Below are 23,379 nucleotides of genomic sequence, written 5' to 3'. Positions count from 1 at the left end.
CAGCTGCCTCACTTTAACGTCACCCCATCTGCTACACCAGTGTGCAGACATGTTCCGAGCATCTCCCAGATCCATCACTACCTAGCTGTGCAGGAAACTCTTCACCCCCCACTGAAATGCAGTCCAACCTCTCAGCTCTTTGAAGCCCTTGTGTTCTGGGCTCCTACACGTTATGGAAATACAAATCATGTTGCTAATCATCTCTGGGGAGGAACGAGGCCGCTGCTTAACAGCCCATGGCAAACCCTGCACCACAGCTCAGAAAGGGAAGGCCCAGATTCTCCAAGATATTTAGCACTGACCTCTCATCAATCTCAGTGGGAGTTAGGTGCCTAAACCCTGTGAGGATCTGGCCCAAAACCTATTTCCAGTGGAAGCGATTAGGAATTTGGGGAAAAGTGAATGTAATTACCCAGTCTGTCTGGAACTTGGCTAGGACAATGAGGCTTCCATCCCATTCTTGTCAAAGTGACAGGGCATCTTTACTGAGCATGAGGGGTCAGAACCTCTGCCATATGCCTTACCTCAAAGTTACCATCTCCAGCTGCACTGGTACCTCGTAAACCACATTGGGCCAGGTCTGTCTCCGGGGGGAAAACGCCCACCACTCCCCCAGTGCCCAGAATAACAGAGCAATCATATTTTGCACCTAATGTTTCTGATTATTTATTAACTATGTGTATTATTTACTGAGCACTGCCAAGGTACTTGGTGCTGTAAAAACCACGAGGACAACCCGATCTCTGCCTCTCACAGCTCACAGACTAATGAGACTTAGTGTGGATGATAGAACATGCACTAGGTAATTAACTAAGTAAAGTCATTGAGTTATACCCACAATAATACACAGGAACTCATCCTGGCGGAATGGTTCCTTTGCTTTTAATCCCTTTGCAGAGGGTGCTGGATTTTCCTGACATGGTGCTGGGTACTGGCAATAGGCTCTGGCACTCACAAAGGAGTTCATCTGAGCAAAACTCCATGCACACGCTTCGGGAACACTGATGTTTTATAAACCAGTTTGTTTCTTTACTCTCTCTCACTCTTTCTCCCCCTGCCCCACATCCAGAGCCCAGGCTACCATGCACCTGTGAGCAGACTGTGATGTGATATTGCAGAGGAATAACTTTATCACCACAACCACTTAATCACCTGACGCCCAGCTGGCACTCTGAGTCTTAATACTGCATCCAGGTATGCTAATGCCTGTCAACTGTATCCTGACTGTGCAGGTATTACCTGATATATCTGCTCAGAGAGTCAACTGTGCTAACCCCAAAGATTTTTGCTGTTATTCTCCTATGGAGTTTGGCTGAAGCAGAATCACTGCGTTCATCTCTGTTCTCTCAGAACAATGCAACAACCCTTCCCTTCCTTCAGACTTAACAAAAGCACTGCAATGACCACTGATGGGCAGCCACCTCTGGGGTGGGACACGGCAGCTTTCCAACATTCAAAAAAGGAAGTGAAGAAGAAAACTGTATCCAATTGACACACAATAGGAATTTTAGGTGGCCAGATGGAATATGCCCGGAGCCCCAAAGTTAATATCCCATATCCTACCACAAAAAAGCCACAGCATATTTCATGATCTCAAGTACGGGGTTATTTGTCCAATGTGGTCTTACAGGAGAGCGCCACCTAGAGAAGGACCAATACTACATCCAGCAGCACCTGAGTTTTGCTTGAAGGGCTCCCATGCAAGCAGAGTCCAGGCCAAAGAGCTCATAAACCTCCACAGAATTTTATTCCTGTGCAACATTTCCACTTGTGACACATTGATCGCTCCTTGTTATGAAGATCTTTGCCATCTGATTCCTAAATGGGTCTTTAATTTTATTTCCAGATCATCCCATCTGATAATTTACATTCACACAGTGATGGTGGAAAGTACATAAATATCTCAGTGAAGTTGCTGCTTATTAAGCCTCACTCCTGGAATAGCTTCAATGCCACTAACTCTCCGACATGCATAATGCTGTGCTAGCAGACTGGGGTGGGGGAATGGATGCCTTTGTGATAGCCTTGCTTCATAGTGACACAACAGCAGGTGGATTCATGCACCTTCTGAAGTCCCTCGGGGAATGTAGTTAGTGCAGAGGATTCCAAGCAGATCATTTTTATTTTTTTTACCACTACCAGCACTTACCGCAGGCTAGTCTCTGTGCTCACTGGGCCACAGTACGGCTCTGCACTTTGAATAGGAAATAGCAGATGCTGTGTCGATTGAGTTTGTAGCAGAAATCTTCTAAAGTCAACAGACACTGCAACTGCCATTTAATGGGGACATCAGTGCTTCCTGCCATTGCACCAGCTGTTAACATTCAAGCCGTTCTTGAGGTTCTTCAGGACTCTCTCTTCCTGTCCTGGCCAGGATGTGCTGAGACACCCGGGAATACGATTGGCTCTGTGAGTAGGCCTTGGACTGGAAGCTGTAACAGTTTCAGATTTCATTCCATATGCCCTGGACCAGCAACCAGAACCTCGGCTCCTCCAGGCATGTTACACTCCTGTATATGTGTGGATTAAAGCTTGCTGCCTCCTCCTACTAATCTTCGACTGTCCAGACCATGCTTTCCGTTGTCCACTACAAACAGTCCACGCCCAGGCTATTTAACGGACAACAGGGGTGTCGCCCAGGTGGAAGGGAGGGCAAAACATGGCCCCAGATTGTGACAGTTCTGGGTGAAGCCATCTAGCTAAATAACACTGCTTCAGAGGAAATCAGACCCGGCCAATCAAGCTCAGGTTCTGGCAGAAACTGGTGACTCAGTAGAGAGCACACCGCCCTCTCACTCGCTACTGAACCCAAGGCACCAGCTACTGCCACCTTTCAAATGTGATATAAAGCCCAGATCCTGCCCATGTGCGGACATTAAATAAGATTAGGAGCGGTGTGAGGGTCAGATTTCAGGGTGGGTCGTTACACTTTGCCCACCAAAAATTCCCCCTGCACTTTCAGTTGGATACAATAATCTTCTTCAAAAACTGTCTTAAACTGTCATGAAGCACTGCCATGGGCTGTGAAATAGCTGCCATGCTCCACCCCAGAGATGGCTGCATTTCACTGCCAGGTGAAGCAACTCCTGTCTCCATGGTTTGTGCAATCTGTAATGCACTTTGGGATGGCTGGGCAGAAGGTACCAGGGAGGTACTGGTCGGTGTTGTCACTTGCAGTACCAGGAAGTGTTAGCCTCACAGCCTCCTCATGGTCTCTCCCAGCTCAATATTCCTGGTGCACTCCCAGTAGAGATGGGAAGCATGAGGCATGGTTTAAAGAGCCACCCCCATCAGCAAACTCTCTCTCCCTCCCTCCTCCCCGCCCCTTGAGGATTCTCTTTCCGTTATCTCTGTTCACCAGCTGGAATGGGTTTCCTAACTGATCAGCCCCAGGACCTGGAAATCCAGCTTGCCACCTTCTGCCTCTGCCACTGGCACTGCAAAGCGAGGCTCTGCGGCCGGGACTCTGCTGCTGTCTCTGCTGCTGGTGTGTAACTGCAGCTTGCTCTCCGGCAGCGGGCTGCGCTCTGCGAAAAGCTGCTCTGTGCTCACTAAAGTGAGTCGCGGTGATGGGAAGCCCCATGGGGGGCACAGAGAGGAAAGCAGGAGGGGGCATTTTGTAGCCACTTTTCTGACTAGCCTTTAAAAATGGGGGGTCCTCATGGTCAGACGGGACAGCGTGTGCATGCGTGTGTCTGTGCCTGGGAAAGCGTGCTGCATGGGTACTGCAGGAAAAGGAAACATCAGGCAGGCACAGCTAGCAGTGGGGTGCACGTTGCAATCCTTTCCCCCTGTGTATCTCTCTGCGGTTACTCCCACTTTGCACCAGCAGAGAGGCGAGCAAGAGAGTCACTCCACACAGCAGCCAGGCCGGCCTCTCCCTACAGTTGCAGGTTTTATTCCTAGAGAGCTGAAGCCATAAACTATTTCCGTTCGGCTCCCAAGGAGCTTCACCCTCACCCCCGGGTACTTCTCTTTGATGCCCAGCACGATCTCGCTGGAGGTACCATGCAGCTGGCAGGCAGCCAACATGGCCTGGGCCCTGCAAGGAGAGGTGCCACATCCCTTCTCTGTGCAGTAGGGAGCATGGAAGTGTCTGGATCCCAGCTCGTCACCTCCCAGCTCAGCCTGACACCGGGGTGGGGCCGATGCAGTGCAGGGATGGGAAAGGAAGATTTGTCCGGGGCAGACATGTCCCCTACCCCACTTACCTGTACTGTGCTTGGAAGTGGTTCTTCACAAAGCTCTGTCTGCTGGGAGGCTGGGCGGCTGGCTGGGCGCTGCCAGAGCCACAGCTCTCGTCGAGACTGGGCTGCGGCTGCAGAGAGAGAAACAGGGTTATGGAAACAGGAGATGGCGGCTGAAAATCACCCGACTCCCCCCAGCGGCGCCCATGCCCCCACCACACCCCACTGCCCTCAGCAAGGGCTGTCAGCAACTCCTCCTGATGGAGATCTTCCCCTCCACCCCCGTCTCCACCCCTGCTTCTCCACAGCTCAGGCTGCAGGGAGGAGAGCTGGGTGGGACCCCAGCTCCACCAGCCCTGGACAGCCACAGGGGTCATTACAGTGTGTGCATGGGCCACGGTTCTCCCCAGGGCCTTAGCACACTGACTGCAGCCCTGCCAGACCAGAGCAGGGAAAGGAGCAAGAGATCTGCTTCCCTGTGGGCATGGGGGGCACACAGTCTAGGTAATGGGACAGAATGGGGGAGCAGGGGACAGAGATGGAATGGGGGTGGCGGCTGGACAAGTGGGGGAAGGTGATGGAACCAGGCTGGAGAGGAGAGTTCCAGGGTGGGGGTGAGGCGGGGAAGGTGATGGAACCAGGCTGGAGAGGAGAGTTCCAGGGTGGGGGTGAGGCGGGGAAGCTGCTGGCACTGGGTATTATCAACAGCAAGTCACTGGCCTCTCTGTTCCCATCTGTAAGACGGGGACGGTTGCCCGGCCCTGCCTCGCAGTGAATTGTGAGGATCAATACACCCCTGGATACCACAGTGATGGGAGCCCTAGAAGTAGCTCAGATCTGACGTGGCCTCATCGGCCCCACATCGCTGCACTGACTGTACTTCCCCTAGGAGGCTCTTTGGCTTTTCCCCTCCCGGGCAGTCTGGCAGAGTTACTCTGAGGAGTCACCCTTGTCTTTCCTGCCTGGAGAGGCCCTCAGCTAGCCCAGTCCCTCTTCCCAGCCCTCATCCCCAGCAGCCCTCAAAGCAGCCACAGGCCCTGTTGGGTAAATACTGGCTGTACAGAGTAGGGAGCAGTGAGTAGGAGGAGGGGGCAATTTCACCGCTGGATATGACATTGGGGAGACCGACACTGGACACCGCGCCCAACTCTGGGTTCCACATTTTCAAAGGGATGTTTAAAAATTGGAGAGGGGGGCAAAAGAAAGCCAGGAAAACGATTCAAGGGCTGCAGCGAGAGACTTACAGAGCAATCTGTTCAGCTTCTCAAAGAGAAGCTGAGAGGTGGCTTGTTTACGCTGTCTAAGAACCTTCCTTGGGAGAAAACACACCTACTAACGGGCTCTTTAATCTAGCAGAAAAAGGCAGAAACACCAATGGCTGGAAGCTGAAGTCAACAAGTTCAAACTGGAAATTAGGAGTAATTTTTTCCCAGGGCGGGTGATTAACCACTGGAACAAACTCCCAAGGGAAGTGGTGGATTCTCCATCTCTTGCTGTCTTCAGATCAGGGCTGGAGGCTTTTCTGGAAGCTGCATTAGTCGAACACAACCTCTTGGCCTCAGCACAGAGCTAAGTGGGGGGAATTTAAGAGCCTGTGCTGGATGTACAGGAGATCGGACTAGATGATCTAAAGTTCTCTTCTGGCCTTAAAATCTCTGCATTTCTGCAAGAAGCAAGCGATCGGTGCTGACAATAGGGTGACTGCTTGTTGAACCCACACAGCCTGCTTGCAATTATTAGGAGCGCTCCCATCTCCCCTCACAGGGAAAGCAAACAAGGGCAGTGAGATCAGATGGCTCAGTGGAGAGCGGAGGACAGATCGGATATTGGAGAGCAGCAGCACCGCGGCTCTGGAACAGCAATGCAAAATGCACACAGGATCCTACCAGGAGAAACCCACCAGCCAGGCAGGCACAGAGCAGGCTCAGCCACCCTACCACATAGCAAAGGTACACAGAAACCAGCGGCTCGCAACTCCCTGAGCACCTGCTGGACGTGATGCTCGCTGGCAAGCAGTTGTCAGCTTTCAAACGCCCCCCTAGAGAGTTGGGCTGAGGAGAGGGGGAAGAGAGTTAGTGAGTTTAGGGAACAGGTGTATGTGTGCACAAGGGTTGCTGTGTCCTCATGAGTGTGTGTGTGTGTGTGTGCGCGAGCGCATGAGGGTTGCAGTGTGTGCATGAGTCTGCACGAGGGTTTCTGTGTGTGCATGTGTGTGTGTGTGCACCAGGGTTACTGTGTGTGCATGAGTCTGTGTATGTGTGTACACGAGCGTTGCTGTGTGTGCATGTGTGTGCATGAGGGCTGCTGTGTGTGCAGCAAGTACAAGCGGAAAATGGTGCTAGGTGTGAATTAACCTCATGTAAGTGATCAGAAACTGAACCATAACTAAACACAGACCTGGGGTGCATGTCTCCAAGGTAAGTGTGACAGCAGGGCTTCATGAGCAAGGACATCAAAATAAATAAATACATTCTTGCACTTCCCTGATGCCTATTATATACAGATCTCAGAGTGCTTTACAGCACCCCAGCAAATATAATCACCCCAGTTTTACAGAGGGGTACACTGAGGCACAGAGCAATTAGTGTGACTGGCTCATGGTCACAGACATTGAGTCACTGACAGATCTGGAGACAGAAGCCAGGAGCTCTGACTCCCCAGTTTCCTATTAAAACCCTTCGCCCATGCTAGCTCAGTTACGATATCCTGAGCAGTGTGAGTTTTGGGGGTGTGGCTGCCCTGAAGGAACAGTGGCAGGAAGGGGGACACAATCCCTTCCTAACAGTGGCACTTTTCACCCTGCACCCCAACACTGCAACAACCAGAAAGTCAAATTCCCCGACACTTCCTGCCAGGGAGATTCACAGGTCCTTAATTGTGGCTCCCAATTGTAACACCCAGGCAAGGAGAGTAGATTGCAACTTCATCTGAAGACGTGATAATAAATCTCTCTCACTGGTCCTGGTACAAAATTCCTAGAGCAGGTCCTAAGGCGACTGCTTCTGTATTTACAGCCTCTGCATCAAAGTAACTGCAGCTAGTACCGCTCCGGGGGAGGGACGGGGTGGTAATTCGTCAGAATTTTAGCACTGGGACCCCCTGAATACAATTAATTTAACTGGCCCCAGCTTTCTGGGCTCATCAGCTGGAACCTGGGAATAGTTAGACCACGTCAGCTGTATGATTAAAAAAAACCTAGGAGTGCAGGTTATTGCAACAAAACAGAGGAAGATCCAAATCACCAAATCACCCCAACAAGGATGCAACTGACAAAGTTACTAGAATTAGGGGCAGTACCTGCCCTGCCAGCTTCTGGGAGAAAAGAAGAGAAAGGTCTGTCAGTTGGCTGAGTTAAGCCTCACTGACCACCAGCTCTTGGTTCTCTATCCGCAAAAGGAATTGAAAGAAATTGACCACAGGCTGGAGTTCCTTCCAAAATCTTTTCAGTGTCCCCTGGACAGACAGCCAGCAGCTCTGCCTACAACACAGTCAGCAGCCTCACCCAGACCAGCACTAGCCACCAATCTCCAGGGGGAGACTGATACTGAGGAAGGGCTGAGCCCTGCCCACAGCTGGCAATAGGAAACACCAGCAGGAGATTACTGCAGTAATTTGGATGGAACGTAGGAGCTAATAGGGTTAACATAACTCAATCGTTGTCCAACATTAAACAGTGTTCTACAACGGGCGGGGTTTGGTATAGAGACCTCAACTTCCTTGGCACCATGGCAAACGCACCATTAACCATCCTTTGAACTTCGTATTGAAGATAAAGAAAAGAAGGGAAGACAGTGAAAGCCCTTGGAATGTCAAGCATTAAGTCAGGCTTGCATTTCAGCAGCACTCCTCCTTCCCTCTCCCTTAGCTGCTGAGAGGTTCAGAAGGAAACCCCCCTTGTTTGACAGTCTCTTAGATGAGTCAGGATGGCACAGATGCCGACTTTCTTCTTTTCGGGTGGGTGCTCCACCCTGAGACCCTGCCCCTGCCCTGTTCCCTCCTCCAAGACCAACCCCCCGCCCTGTATCTTCCCACCCCAGCTCCACTCCTTCCCCCCCCCCGAGTGTGGCCCACCCTCACTCCACCTCTTCCCACCCCCATTCCGCCCACTCCCTCAGCCTCCTGCCCACTATCAAACAGCTGATCAGTGAGTGAGTGCTGAGCATCCACTATTTTTCTGCCATGGGTGCTTTAATCCTGGAGCACCCAAGGAATTGGCGCCTATGCAGGTTGGTAATCGCAGTCCTTCTGGGGAAAAGGGGAGAAGTTTGTTGAGATGGATTGGAGCTGCTGCTGCTGTTACAGTCTGATCCTGTTTCATCCCAAGTGGTGGTTGGGATTCAGCTGAAGCTGGTAGGAGCACCAGTGTTGTTTGAGCCCCTCCCTCTGGCCCGGTCTGGTCAGGACATCTCTCGGGATCAGGACAATGAAGGTCCAGAGCCCTGGAGACAGCAGGGTTGGCAGTGAAGGTCACTCCAGTTGTCTGTGTCTGTTCTTCCTGTATTGCCCCCTGAAGTCTCTTTGTTTAAGGACCCACAAAAGGAGCAGTGGGTGGAAATAGCCCATCCCCTCATTTTTTTGTCCACCAATTAGCCCTAATATCCCACACACAAATTTTGATTCACTAATTTCCGGTCCCACATCCTCTGTCTTTCCCAAGCATGGTTTCAGCATAGCCCTTGAATCACAGCAGCATGGCCCTTTTTGTTTGGAGTAATTTATCTCTGTCTGGTTCTCCTGCACCTGTTTATAACATTCATTGTTGAAAACAACCTGACCTACTTTTCAGCTCCATGTTATTACAGGTTATTCAGGAACTCTGTACAATGGAGCTCACAATCAGAGTCAATTTGTAGGCTTGATTCTCACCCCAGGGCATCCCACCCATAGTGGGATGCTCTGACAGAGAATGCCCCAGCCCCATGCCCTAGGATGCTCGGGGACACCAGCTGGAAGAGCGCCCCCTGCAGGGCCACCACTAAGCAGTTGCTGCCCTCCATTCCATTCCTGTGTAACTATACCAGGCTCCTTTGCAGCAAGCAGGAACGGGATTCACGCTGCGCCACACTGGTGCCCGCAGTCCCCTGGAGAAGGGGACATGAAGGATGGGGCATCTGAGCTCAGCCAGCTCCCATCGCTTCCACGCCTACCACACTAGAGACAGGCAGCCTGGCGTGACCTTGGCTTGGAAACAGCACCCTCCTTCCATGCCACCCGCCTGACTTGTGATTGAAGTGGAGGAGACACCTGCCAGCTCAGATCCAGACCTGCCTGGCCATCCCAGTCACTTTTCAGACTGCCAGCGGTGGGCTTTTTGCTTCAGCGATGAGGCTGGAACAGATGGTGGGAACTGATGGCGGGAAAAGAAGTGTCCATTAGAATCCCCCACACTGGCAGCCTGATGGCTCGGCGGGGCGGGGCTCCCTCTGGGGAAACGGCATATCAGGGAACGTTTGCTCCACAGGGACATCATCTCCCAGGGCTCCATGCGCCTTGCCCCCATTACAATCAAAAGGGAGCTGGGGACACAGGCTTCACATTGGGTCTCTGGGGAGAGCGCTCTCCTTCCTTGCTGCTAACATGACCTATGTGGGGAGCAGGTTGCGACGAAGTGGGAATGTTCTTGCTGTGTTATGTGAATGCTGAGTGGGGAGTATTAACCTGGGAAGGGTGCAGGGGAATTTGGGACTGCCTGCACTGGGAAAGGGAGCATACCTGAGCATGTAACATGAGAACCCAGGAGGGGGGCTGGAGGCCAGGGAGCACCTCTGCCCGGGAAACTGGACAAAGGACACAAAGGCTGGGGGAGGAGCCGGGGGGAGGCTGAGTGAGAGGCTGGAGGAAGTTTCAGTCTGGAGCTGGCTGGAAAATGGAGAGGGGTGCCCTGACAGGGCTTGGCTTCTCTGGGACCCCCAGATGGACCTACCTAAAGGGGTCCTGTTGTCTGTACCAGCAAGACCTGTTTCGGACTATGTTCCTGTCGTCTAAATAAACCTTCTGCTTTACTGGCTAGCTGAGAGTCATGGTGAATCGCAGAAAGCCGGGGGCATAGGGCCCTGACTCCCCCCCCACTCCGTGACACAGGTTACTCCCCGTTTGTGTGGTTCTAACACCTTCCTCGGAGGTGGGATCTGGTGTCCCGGCTCTGATCCAGCCTGGCGATGCCTGTGGCCCTATGGTTTGATCTTTCTTCTCCTAAGAATGGCTATGTCTGTCCATCTGGGTCTGTTTGTCCTTCTCCTTGCAGGGAGACAGCTGCATGGTGCTGGTCCCTGTGTTTCTGCCCTTGTCTCTTGGTAGGTCTGTAGCTATCACAGCTAAGATAGCGCAGTTAGAAGCATGGAGGTTATTTCCGAGAACCCCTTGCAGTTCCCCTCTCCCCGGCCCCAGCACAGAACAGAACAAAGGGACCTTTAAAACAGAGCAGTATTGAGTCACATCTGGGACAATGGGTCATACACGAGAGCTGGGGTTGGGGGAGCAGGGAGTCGGTTACCACGGGAAGGAGTTATATTAGGCCTCCCAGATTACAGTGTGTTCTCTAAGTAATAACTACTCTGACAATATCAGTAATTTCAGTTAATTACACAGGGGGAGGCAATTTAGGCACATTGTAGGCAAACACAAAGACTCCGGCATGTGTTTGTTACAGCTGGGCATTTATCTCTGTGTGTGAGGAGGTCGGTGCGGCAGGGCTGGGGATGTCTGGTGTCTATCTGGGGAAAGGGTATGTTTAGGGTAAGCACGTCTACATGGGGGGTTACTGTGGGGAATATGTAGGTGTGTGTACTCAGATGGTGCTCTGTTCATTCATTCTGTCAATGTCTATTGTGACAAAGTTCCTCCTCCACCTTGGTGGGTCCTGCGCTTATTGGCCAATTTGTTCACCTCAGTGATCTTCCCTTCTTGTGGAACCCACAGTCTGAGTCAGCTCCTCCTGTGTCTGATCAGGAGTTGGGAGGTTTGGGGGGAACCCAGGCCCACCCTCTACTCCGGGTTCCAGCCCAGGGCCCTGTGGATCACAGCTGTCTATAGTGCCTCCTGTAACAGTTGCAGGACAGCTACAACTCCCTGGGCTACTTCCCCATGGCCTCCTCCAAACACCTTCTTTATCCTCACCACAGGACCTCCCTCCTGTTGTCTGACAATGCTTGTCCTCCTCAATCCTCCAGCAGTGTACGTGTACGTGTACACTCACACTCTCCTTCTCCTCTAGCTCCTCCCTGCCTGACTGGAGTGAGCTCCTTTTTAAAGCCAGGTACCCTGATTAGCCTGCCTTGATTGGCTGCAGGTGTTCTAATTAAAGTAGCTATCTCTACTGCCTTCTAGAAAGATCTTAATTGGCTCCAGGTGCCTTGATTAACCTGGAGCAACTGCCATTTGTTTACCATGGTTCTAGGGATTTGTTTAGCCTGGGGCTAACATACCTGTTTCTCAGTACTTTACTGTAGCCATCTGGCCTTGCCCCATCACACTATATACACCCCTTAGTCTATCTATCCATCCCTCATAGCTGCACCACTGTCTTGCTGTCCACACAAACAGCACCTACAAAGATCGTATTTGCTATAGTATTCAATAGGCATTCTTAATAAGAGTAATAAAATAATAAGAAGCACCTAGCTCAGCTACAGCGCTTTCATCCACGGACTTTAACAAAGGAGGTCAGTATCCTTATCCCCACTTTACAGTTGGGGAGACTGAGGCACAAAGGGGGCGAGCAACTTGCTGTAGGGATGCTGAGCCCGTGCAGTCTAACTGGGGTCAATAGCAGCTCAACACAGCAGATCAAGCCCTTGATGTGTGGCCATCCCATCAAGAAATTTGCTGCTGTGGAACATTTCCGGATGAGCCATCTGGACCTGGGCTGTAGGAGGGAGGAAAGGGCTCCTCCAGTTGAAGACAGCTTGGCACTGACAGAGCTGGCTGCTCTCAGGAAGACTGGGGAGCTGTCAGAGAGCAGCAGCAGCAGCTCTGGGGGGATGCCTGATACCCAGCAGTGACACCAGTCTGTCACCTAGCAACCTGCTGCGCCACCTGCTCTCGTTAACAGCACCCCAAGGAGGCGCTAACGTCTCCCCCAGCTGGAGGGCCAGGCCTGCAAACCACTGTACAAAGCCACAAACTGACAGCTGGGAAGGGCAGCCGAGGTGACCAGCGAGCACCCAGGTGTGGGCAGTGACAGACAGGCTGCGTTCTGGGCACAGCTCCCCATGCAGCCACTCAGACACAGGGCGGTAGGGGGAGGCCATTGTGAGAGGTGGAAGGGGAGCTGGGCCTTTCTGCAGAGGGACCAGCCTTGGGTCATCTTCACATTTTTATCTGCCTGTCCATCCAGCCATCCAGGAGCTTATAGTGACCCCTCTCTCCCACAGCCTGTTTCTGAGCACCTCACACATATGGACCCGAGCTAAAGCCACGGCTCCTTTTCTTAACGCTGAGTTCCTTGAGGGGCTGTCAAGCAGGGACTTCATCTCACTCCAGCCATCCTCTGCAGGGGGACCTGAGATGGGGGGAGTAGCTGGTTCTCCAGGTTGCTATAACTGGAGAGACTGGTCTGCCCAAGACGTGCTGCAGACACAGCTGTCTGCGAGCTGCTCACGATTGTACGGCTGCACGGGGGGCCTGTGGAGTTTCCCAAGGCTGAGCATGGAGTTGTTTTTCTGTCTGTCTGTAGCTGGACCTGCCTTACAGGGGCCATAAGCCTGAGCCCTGGAGAGGGGCAGGGACTGCTCCTTTGCAGCCCATCCACCCCCTCCTTCGTCACCCAGCAGGGTCTCGCTGCAGTGCATTATACAGCATGCTCCCCTACCCCCCCCTCCACATGCCTATCCAGCCCTGCTCGCCCAGAGAGTCAGAAACTGGGGCCAGGTCAGTGGCAGGTGGAGTATGAATCAGTAATTGCTAGGACTATAAGCCAGCCCAAAGGGGCCAGCCTGTTCAGGAATCCACTGACCAGGGACCCCAGACACATCAGGGCTTCTCCAACTCCATCCCAGACCCACAAACCCCAGGGATACTGGGAGAGCCAGGAGGGAGCAGAGCAAATTTATGGTGAAGACAGGAATGGAGCCCAGGTCTCCTGACTGCCCATCCTGAATTTCCACCACAAGGCCACCCTTCCTTCTTTGCTTCCAGGGTATGGCCCAGCCTCTCTGGGCTGTTCCGCTGACACACAACACTGGGGCATGTGGGGGGATCCTCAGAGGCAAAGGCTCCCTCTGAAGACCCTGCCCCAGCTGGAGCTGGCAAGCTGCGACGTGACAGCCAGGGCCTAGCTGACATGTTCCACAGAAGGCAGGCGAGATAATAAATACCTTTATTGGACCAGCTCCTGCTGGAGAGAGATGCTTTTGAGCCACACACAACTCTGCCTCAGGGGTTCAAGGGCAGCTCTGCGTGGCCCCGAAGCGCGTCTCACCAGCAGGAGTTGGTCCAATAAAAGCAATTACCTCACCCACCTTGTCCCGACACAGCTACACCACCACTGCCGACGTTCCAGTCAGGCTGTGGTGACAGGAACTCCATGCACCACGCCCAGGACTTGCTAGGAGTCCATCCTCCCAAGTCTGTAAAACATCAGCCATCCCATGGAGGAGCAGGAAGATGGAGCAGACCTGGTCGGGGAGAGGAGCAGGCTTTTCCCACGCTGACAGGTGCTTCCACCTGGCCACCTGCATGGACTTCAAGGGAGTTCTGACTCAGTAAATTGAACCCACTATTCCCACCCTCTTGTCTGACACACAATGGATGCGAGTCAGCTACAGCTCCCAGCCAGGGAGCGCCGTCCTCTCCCGTCACAGCCCCTCTGAGCCCCATTTCATCATTCAGTAGGGCAGGGCATCACAGTCAGCAGGGCAGGTTTCTCTGGTCTGCGCATCCCACTCTGTCCCAAAGTCCCATTAGCTCTTGCCACGCCATGCTGGGTCAGTTGGAGCATGGAAGTCCAGAGGACACGGCCCCGGGAATCAGCACTGACCTCTCGCCGAATGTGTGCGGCAGGGGCACTGTGCAGCTGGAGAGGGTTTAGGATGAGATGTGGCCCCTTATGATCACAGAAGATCCCCCAGCGCTCTGTCTAAGAGCGAAGCAATGAACTCCTGGGCTCTGGGGAAATCCCAGTCTGGCCAATGACATTCTGTAAAAATGGATGCAGCATTCTTCACTTCCGGTCCTGACCGTCTTGGTGTGAGGCTATGAAACAGCAGCTGGGCTCCACCCCAGGGGCAGCTGCACTGGGGCAATGGATGACGAGACCTTTCCACATTCCTCACTGCTGCCCTCCACCCCCAGGTACTGAGAGGAGTGTTAGCAAGTGCACATTAGATGCTTAGAGCTCCTCAGAGAAAAGGTCAGAGCATTAGCATTACACAGCTGCAGCAACCCAGACGTGGAGAGGAAATTCAGGTCAGGTCACCGAAGGGTGCCCGGCTGTGAGAGGGTCAAGTGTTCGGGTCTAACACCTTCAGTTGCTATTTGTGTTACTGTAGCATCTAGAGGCGGGGTGGTGGAACTGAGAGGTGTTAGCTCCCCCACCAGATCTATGTTTCTGCCCCCCACAATATCTTGCAGAAGTGAGAGCAGGACCCGAAGGAGGAGCTGGAGCAGCCGATGCGGCCCAGGCCAGCTGACGGGGTGCAGGTCAGACTCACTGGCCCAGCCTAATCCCATCTTTGAGCCTCCACAAGTCCCGGTGAAGACACCCAGCCTTGGGGAGTGGGAGGAGACTGTGCATCAGCCACTGGGGGCAGGGACTGGACAGGGGAGGGAGGTGCACAGGACACCAGTCGCTGGTGGGGGCGGTGGGGAAAGCACAGGGTACCATCCACAGAGGAAGTGCCATTGGAATGACAGTATGAAGGGTCAGGTCCAGTCTAGAGCTGACTGCCCCTCCTCCTCCTAGAGCTCCAGTAGCTCCCCTCCTATCCCTCTGCCCCCCAGTCACAGGGAGCTGCAACTCCCCCACATCCTGAGAGGCCCCACTGGGATGGGGGGGTCTCATGATGCTGGGGGCTCCACAGACACAGTGTGACAGACAGCCCTGCCCCAAAGAGCTGACCAGACAGACCAAAGGTGCGAGGTGAACACAGAAAGAGACTTGCCAAAGGTCACACGACAAGTCAGTGGCAGAGCTGTGAAAAAAACCACAGGTGTCCTGAGTCTTCGCCTTGTGCTCTGCCAACGGGGCAACGTTGCCTCACTGAAGTGGCCTTAGCAACTTATCTGTACTAAATTCAGCCTGTTCCATCAAACGACTGTCCACATTCCAATCCTTCAAACACCAGCCCGGAGGGCTAGCAGCCCTTCATTCAACAGCCTCTGACCCCACTTCGTCCTGCATGGCAGTTTCATCGTCAAATGCTGCGACATCTCTCCATTTCCTTTGCCCTCTCTCCACAGGATTACTTATACACGAAAAACACTGGGCCGAGTTTCCTGGCTCCCCTCATATGATTAAACATGCCACTGAAATATACAGCAAAGTTCGAAGACACCCCCATTTCCCCTCCCCCCCCCAAGGTTTGCATTACTGGAGCTTATGCAGAGAGCTCTCCGGGAGGCAGGGGGGTGCCAAGGGACCAGAGGACAGCACAATCTGGCCAAGTAAGATAGAAGCAGAGGACTAATGACTTCTGCCATCTGCCTCACTGCTCCGCTGTCTCGAATGAGCTGGGTATTTAAAGGGGATGAATGATGAGGTCTTTCGAGGATGCATCTGACACAGAGGCAGGTCTCAGCTTTCCCCCAGCCAGGGCTGTGTTACAACGGTGGCAGCACACACACACCCAAACACGCCCACGCTCTCTGGGCCTAGGTCACCACCACCATGCACCTTGCGGCGCCACCGGCCTCCCCTGCTGGTCCGGCAGTGTTTTGCACAGGTGGCCCTGGACCAACTCGGAGGGAAGAGTCACTACCACCACTGCAGCACTGACCTAGGCCTGCCTGGAGGAGCTGGCAGGATGCTGGTATAGTGCAGGAGGGCTCTGAGCCCCTACGGTACTAACCTCCGGTCCCCTCCACTCCTCCCACCTCATCCTCCCCTCCCAGCATTCTTGCTTTAAAGAAGCTTCAGAGCTTTGCCTCCAGTCCCATATCCACCGGCAATTCAGGGAACACAGCTCTCCTGGGCTGCAGCCCCAGATGGGGAGTTCAAAGCTTGTGTGGTGCTTTCGCCAGCCGGGAGCTCGCAACATGAGATAAGTGTCAATTAATTTTCTCTTCAACCACTCAGCAATGTAGTGCATCGGCGGGGAGCCAGGGGCAGGAGAGAGCCCTAACTTCAGTAGGCGCTACCTGCTCAACCATCTGAAAAGCAACCCACTTAGGTACCATAGGCACCTCCATGTAGAGTCCAAAAGACATAGTCAAGGCCCGCACGGCTGATCAGGTTGGCTTAATTATGTGTGTGAGGGAGAGAGAGACAGCTCTAAGCAGCTCCTTCCGCACACCACAGGGACTAGATTCCTGGGGCGGGCACCTGTCACTGTGAGAGGCTCAATCCGTGTGGGAAACACGAGGGACGGGATGGAGAGGCACAGCTGTAGTGTCGCCTCAGGAGGCCAGTGGGGACATGGGGGGCATGTGTGAAAGGAGGTGGTCAGGGTTCACTAGGGAAAGCATCTCAGCTGGTGGGCACAGCTCCCTGGGCTGCACTGGGAAAGCCCCAGCAAGGGTGGCACTGGGACAACCCCCCAGCAGCGCCTAGTCAGGCTCCTCATGCGGGCATTCTGGCAGGGTGCAATGCACATGTTACCAGGGAGTCTGTCATAGGGACACCTCTCCCCTCTACAGGCCATTGCCCCAACCACCTCCCCCCCCAAACTGGCCATCGCAGACCCTCCCTCAGGCACCTGCTGCAAGTGCTACCATGGAGAAGGGTCACCAGATCGCTGCTTTGTGCATCTCTGAATGTAGTTTGGCTGCTGGAAGTAGGGAGTCAGCACCCTGTGTGTCGCCCGCTTCCTGCTCCCACCATGGGGAGCTGGCATGTGTGGTGAAGGACGGCTGTGCTACTGGCCTGACACGTTCTCTCCAGTCTCAGCATCGGCAGGCCCCCCACTCGCTCCCTGTCTGGCCCTCCTCCGCAGGACGTGTGACAAAATGATTCAGCAGCCCAGCATCTCCCCAACACCTAGTGATCGCGCCGGGAGACCCTGCTCTGCTTGTCCTCAACAGGACCTCACCTGGGTCAGAGATGTCTGCACAGGGGCTAGGAAAGCCAACTTGGGAGGTCGGGGGGGCATGACTGCATCTGGAGCCTTCCACCCGCTGGCCTGAATCAGACTGAAGATAGTCCCAGCAAAAAGCGGCGTGCTGGCCCTTGTGTGAAATGACCCACTGCCTCAGTCCAGTTGTGAATGGAGAGATATCCCCAGCCCAGAGACCGCCCTCAAGCATGGCACCTTAGTGGAGATGGAGAGGGGAGCTCCACTGGCTCCCTCAGTGCTTGGTGCCCGCACTAGGACCCTTGCTGGCACCCAAGGGGTGCTAGCTGCTCACATGATGCTACCTCTTCCTCCTTGCCTCCTCCGGAGAGAAATGGACCAGAGCAGTTGGGAGGGCGAGAAGGAACCCCGAGAGCCGGATGATACAGGACAAAACACTGAGAGTAGCCACTGCACTGTAAACCTGGCTCTGTGGGACGGGTGCTCGTGGACATGGAGTCCACGCTGTACTGTAAACCTGGGCTTATAATCACTGGACCCAGGTCTCCCAGCCGTGTTAACGCGTCCACACTGCACTACGCAGACTTTCTTGAGCGCTGTCCTCACTGCAGAATGACAGGGCTTGGAGCTGAGTCCCAGCAGGACTCGGGCTCTGACCCATGCCCCTAGCAGGGTTATAGCTGTGGGGTCCTGTAGCTGGATGGTCACCCTGCTCCTGCCCTGAAGGGCTTAAAACAGCCCTGGGAAAGGGTTGGCAGGGGAAAAGCTGGGCTGATTGGAAAAGCAGTCACAGCTGTAGCCAGTGCAATCAGGGCCCAGCAGGCCCTCATAAGAGTGCAATGGGCCAGAAGGAAAGCCAGATTCTCTCTCTAGCTTTCTGAGAGAGAAGGACCTGGCTGCCTGGGAAGCTGAGGAGGGTACCTGAGGGAGAACAGTGCTGGGGAAGGGCAGAGGGAGCTGGGGAGCTCCAGCCTAGTAAAACCCCAGGCTGCAGGCCTTGCCAAAAGGGCCAATAAAGGTACTGGGGCTGCAAAGGGGCAGCCCAGAGATAGGCTGAGGCAGCTGGTCCAAACCCCCTTGCCAGTGATGAGTGGTTTATAGATTGCAGTCTGCCCCAGGGAGCGGCGCCTAGATGATGACTGCCAGTAGCCCATGACTGAGGCAAGGTGGGGATAGGGGGTTTGGGGCTTCCTGGGGAAGGGAGACCCAGAGACAGAGGGGTGACTGCTGGGGACAGAAGCCTGGTATACAAGGGCACCGGGTCTGGGAGGGACACAGGGGCCAATGGCAGGTGAGGCATCAACTGGCAGAGGGCGCTCTGCTGAAATAGCTAATTCCCTGGACAACCACCAGGAGGTGCCGCGCCAGTGAGTCGTTGCCCTGTCTCAGATCCTCAGTGCTCATTGACACGAGTCAAACTGATGTGTGTGTGGATGGACAGTGAGCTTGAACTCAAACCTGAGTCCGAGCTCGGCTTAGTGTGCAGGGTGGCCATACTACCTGCATGGCCTGAATGAAGCTAACACTAAACATGTGCTTGCCCTGGTAGCCAATGGAAGGGGAGGCAGTATTTCTTGTGCTCAGGCCCAACTTGCCCAAGAGCACAGGGCACAAAGGAGCAGCAGCAATTCCAGCTTTGCAAACATAAAAGCACCCCAGAGACACTGACTGCAGCTAACGCCCCAAAGAATAGCGGCAGATTCCAAACAAGCCCAGGGCATCTCGACAACGGCACCAGACTCTGCGCGGCTTGTTTAAAAATACCCAGAAGAGAGGCACTCAGCTCGTTCTCGCGCTCTGCAGACACTAAATAGCTACTGTTGTGGGACAGCCATGGCTCACGGCAGTGAGATAGAGACAAAGCCCTCCAGCAAACAGCGCAGATGGCTGGCACTGCACTCAGACAGCAGTGCAGCATGAAATGACCCACGAGCCCGGCTTCCAAAGCTCTGCAAGTGGAAATGTTCCAAACAAGGGAGAGGTGCAAGGCTGTGAGACGCTGTCCGGGGAAAGTCATCAACCACTGCCCGGCTCCGAGCACACGCAGCCAGCAGAGGAGCTGGAAAGGAGATGAGCCAAGAGACACAGTCCAGGGGGGTGGAACAGCATGCTAGGAAAGCCCAAGAATCTGTGCTAGGAGAAGGAGGCAGGAACTACAGGGCCGAGGGAGATAAGAGGGCTTGTATCCTTCCAGCTGCACCTGAGCCTGCAAACACCTTGCCGTTCCCTGCTCCTCTGCTCATCATGCTCTCCAGCTGCTACTGAAAGGTTCAAAGTCACCCTGGCAAAACTGGGCACTGTGCCCAGATCACCTGCAGCCCCACCCGGGCCTTTAGTCTCTAGCCCATCCCTTGCGCGACACACCCACTGCACTTGCTTCCTCTCCTCATTCCTGCAGCAGCCAGCACACACAAGCAATCCAAGCCCTGGGGGAAAGTGGCAGGTCCCTAACAGACCCTGGGGACAAATTTCTAGCAAGGAGAATCCTGCTCCACAGCATTTTAAAGGCCAAGTGCCACTTCTGCTCTCGGTTCCACCAGTGTAAATGGAGCGTCACTGCACTGGCAGGAACGGAGTCACTCCTGATTCACAGGGGTGTGACTCCCACCAGAACCCAGCTCTTAGCATCCACACAGAGCCAGAGGCATTGTCAGGAGCCTGCTCTCTATTGGTAATGGGCAGGCAGGATATTGGCCTGCTCTGAAGGGCAACAAGGACTAGATCTGACAGCTCTGGGCAGGGGCACCATCACCCTGACCCGGCCTCCAACTGTGGGGACTCCGTGGGGCAGGGGTGCTAATTCTCTCTCCTTCACAAACCACTGGGTCTTTAGTAGCCCCATCAGCATTCCCCAGCCCACTTCCTCCCCAACAGGTGAATTCCCCAGCCCACTTCCTCCCCTTCGGGTCAATTCCCTGGCCCTAGAGGGGAATTGGGGCAGGAGGGGAGACTGGGCTGACTTTCCTAACAGCTCTGCTCCATGACCCAGCTGCCAGGGAGCCAGAGGAGTCTGCAAGGGTCAGAACGCAGTGCAGAGACACAGGCCCTTGTGGCCATCTCTGGCTTCTGGGGATCCTCCAAGGCCAGGATACTAGGAGTCTTCCGGTCTGGGGACCAACCCAGCTTCCTCCTGGGGGTGGGACAGATCACTGGAGGAAGAGAGCCAGCCAGATGGTGAGTCTTGCTCACACGCCAGATTTTTCTGCTTTTACCTTCAGTTTGGGGCACTATAATAATAAATAAATAAATAATTGGAGATACACGTATCTCCTAGAATTGGAAGGGACCCTTAGGGTCATTGAGTCCAGCCCCCTGTCTTCATTAGCAGGACCAAGTACTGATTTTTGCCCCTGATCCTTAAGTGGCCCCCCTCAAGGATTGAACTCACAACCCTGGGTTTAGCAGGCCAATGCTCAAACCACTGAGCTATCCCTCCCCTCCCACACCTGCCAGGATTAATGGGGCAAGTCTGACCTGATCATTTCCCTGCCATGGTCTCTGCTGCAGCAAACACCAATTTAGTTTCCTGAGGATCACGATGCTCCAGTTTAACTAAATTCGCCAGGCTCAGCGGAGGGGCGTCAAGAAGAAATATTAGGGCCCGTGCCCAGCAGGAAGCCAGCCCAGATGAGCTAATGGTCCTTTCATTATGAAACTGACAATACTGAGTCGGGAGAGGATTCAGCCAGGTGGGGAGGACAAAGGCCAAGCGACTGCCATGGCAGGGTGGCTGAGACCAAGATGCTGCTGAGCAGAGTCTGGGAAAACCGTCTCCATCCTTAAGTCACCAATGGGACCTTCCCACAGGCGAGGGCTGTCCGATGGGCCAGCCAAGCGTTCCCAGAAGGGAGAGCCATTCAGCCAGCTGCCTACCACCAAACACCCAGATAAGTCTGGGAAAGCACAAGTAGTGCTAAACCCTGACAGGTGCTGCCTTCATGAAGCTGCAGGAGCTGAGCCCTTCTCAGGATTTGGCCCTAGATGTGGCACCATGTGCCACGCTCCCATGAATGCGGAAACCTCTCCACGATAGCATCAGACCCTGCTTCACCCCAGGGAACCGTGTAGACTAATTAAAACTGGAAACTCAAAGGCACATAATTGTATTCCGCAGCCTTATTCCCGCTGTAGGGCAAAGGGAGGGCTCAGCACGAGCCGGAGCTCTCTGCGTCTGGAAGCTCTGGAATGAACAAAACACGACGGCTACAGGATCATGCTCAAAGGAACAAGGCGAGATGTGATCGTATTACATAATCAAGCCATTCCCACACCCTGCCGGTTCACTGCCCTGGGAGCCCTCAGCAGCTATTTCTTCTGTATGTGTCTGTGTGTTTGTGCGTGTGCACGTATGCACAGGTGCATGTGTGTGTGAAATCATTCAGGCAAGATGCAAAGCAGAGAGATCAGATTTACGTCCCTTTCTAGTAGGAAAGGATACACAGGGGTGGGGGGGAGGCGCGTGGCCCTCTCTGCTGCACCCCATGCATGCTCCTTGTTTGCTCAAGAATGAATCGTTCACCTACTCTGAAAGGACCTTCTTAAAAGCACTGGGGAACATCCTTAAAGGACTGCTTATCTGCGAAAAATCAGGGTGTAAAACTACCATCCCCCCGCCCAAATGAACATCAGAGTGAGATCTCTACCCATTTCAGTGACAAGGACATGTCTAGCCCTGCAGAGCCAGCCTGGCCAAGGGAGAGGGAGACAGAGTCTGTCCCATCTTGTGCGTCGGCAGCTATGCCTACAAAGGCCTGCTCCTTGCTAGCCTTTCTCCCTGCATATTGCCCACCATGGCTAATCCCGGTGCTGTGCTGATGGTGCTAGACACGGTGGCTAGAGCACCAGCGTATGCAAAGCCCTTGAGGGCACTGGCACAGCATCGCCAACCCCAGCTGTTCCCAAATCATCCATGAGGCCACAACAATCCCCACATTGGCTTAAAAATCACAAGGTTTTTAAAAATAAAATGTATATTTTGAGCTTTTTTCACTCCCCTTCCAGATTTTCAAGCTTTTCTTCACAATTATTTGTGCTAGAAACTCTCTCTCTTTTTTCTAATGCAAGCTGAGAAATATACTCCAACGACCCCATGACTCCAGGAGCTGGGACTTTAAGAAACACACCAGATGTCGTGAGACTCATGAGAAAATCACAAGAACTGGCGACACTGCTGGTAGCAGTTGAACCAATCCATCCGGTTAACCCGCTCTGAGCAACTGAGAGAAACAAGGTCAAGTGTAGCAAAAACCAGGCCAGACTAGAAACCGCTGACTGTTGAGCACACCTGAGAAGAACCTGCTTTTTGTAAAAGTGCAACAAAAACCTGTCTGCTCACCAGACTGCAGGCTGGGAACTCGCTGCTTTATTAACTGCATCACAGAGGGGAGAGAACTAGAAATTCCCACTGCCTAAACAGGGAGTAAGAGGGCATGGAGCATGGCTCCAACCCATAATACTCTGAGTAGCCCAGTTAACCCCTTTACTACACTGCTTAAATGGGAGCGGAGCTCCTTTGAAACTCCAGTCCCCCATTCAGATCAGTTACACCTAGGCAGACAAACTGAAGCACTCAGGGACACCTGAGCAAGGTGGCTGAATTTCTTACAGTCAGTGATGCAGGTTGAGGAAGGAGCCCCGTGTTGTATCATTTGCTTTTTATGCAAACCTAATATGGAGGAAGCCCACGGGCGCAGCAGAGGCAAAATAATGTGTACAGTTAGAAAACCCCAACACACGAGGCCCTGTTACAGAGCCACACCACTACTCCTGCAGGGTTCTGAACGCTCAACACCGTAAGCATCACTGGAGGGCTAACAACTCTTAAAAAGAAACTCCCCGATTCCTAAACACTTGTGGTAAACGTCTGTCCCAAATCTGGACTTTAGCGTACAAAATCTGGGTGCTTACTGTGAACCTTCCCAAGCTTATACCCAGCTTGGATCTTATCTTGCTGCCACCAGCCGAAGTTTTCCAGGGTTTCGGCCCCCTTGGGTTCCCCAAACCTTTCCTTGGGGGACCCCTCCAAG

At 53.6% G+C, this 23,379-nt stretch overlaps 1 protein-coding gene across 1 annotated transcript in view; it reads right to left on the bottom strand.

Annotated features, from left to right (window-relative positions):
- USP43 (ubiquitin specific peptidase 43) overlaps nucleotides 1–23,379 on the bottom strand; it is a 192,005-nt gene that overhangs the window by 112,464 nt on the left and 56,162 nt on the right. The window contains 1 exon segment of the mRNA XM_032777059.2: nucleotides 4,212–4,318. Within this exon segment, the coding sequence (XP_032632950.2) occupies nucleotides 4,212–4,318 (107 nt within the window).

The sequence above is a fragment of the Chelonoidis abingdonii genome, chromosome 13 (genome assembly GCF_003597395.2).
Source record: "Chelonoidis abingdonii isolate Lonesome George chromosome 13, CheloAbing_2.0, whole genome shotgun sequence".
NCBI lineage: Eukaryota > Metazoa > Chordata > Testudines > Testudinidae > Chelonoidis > Chelonoidis abingdonii.
The sequence above is the reverse complement of the archived record's forward strand: the minus strand, read 5'-3'. Positions and strand labels throughout refer to the sequence as shown.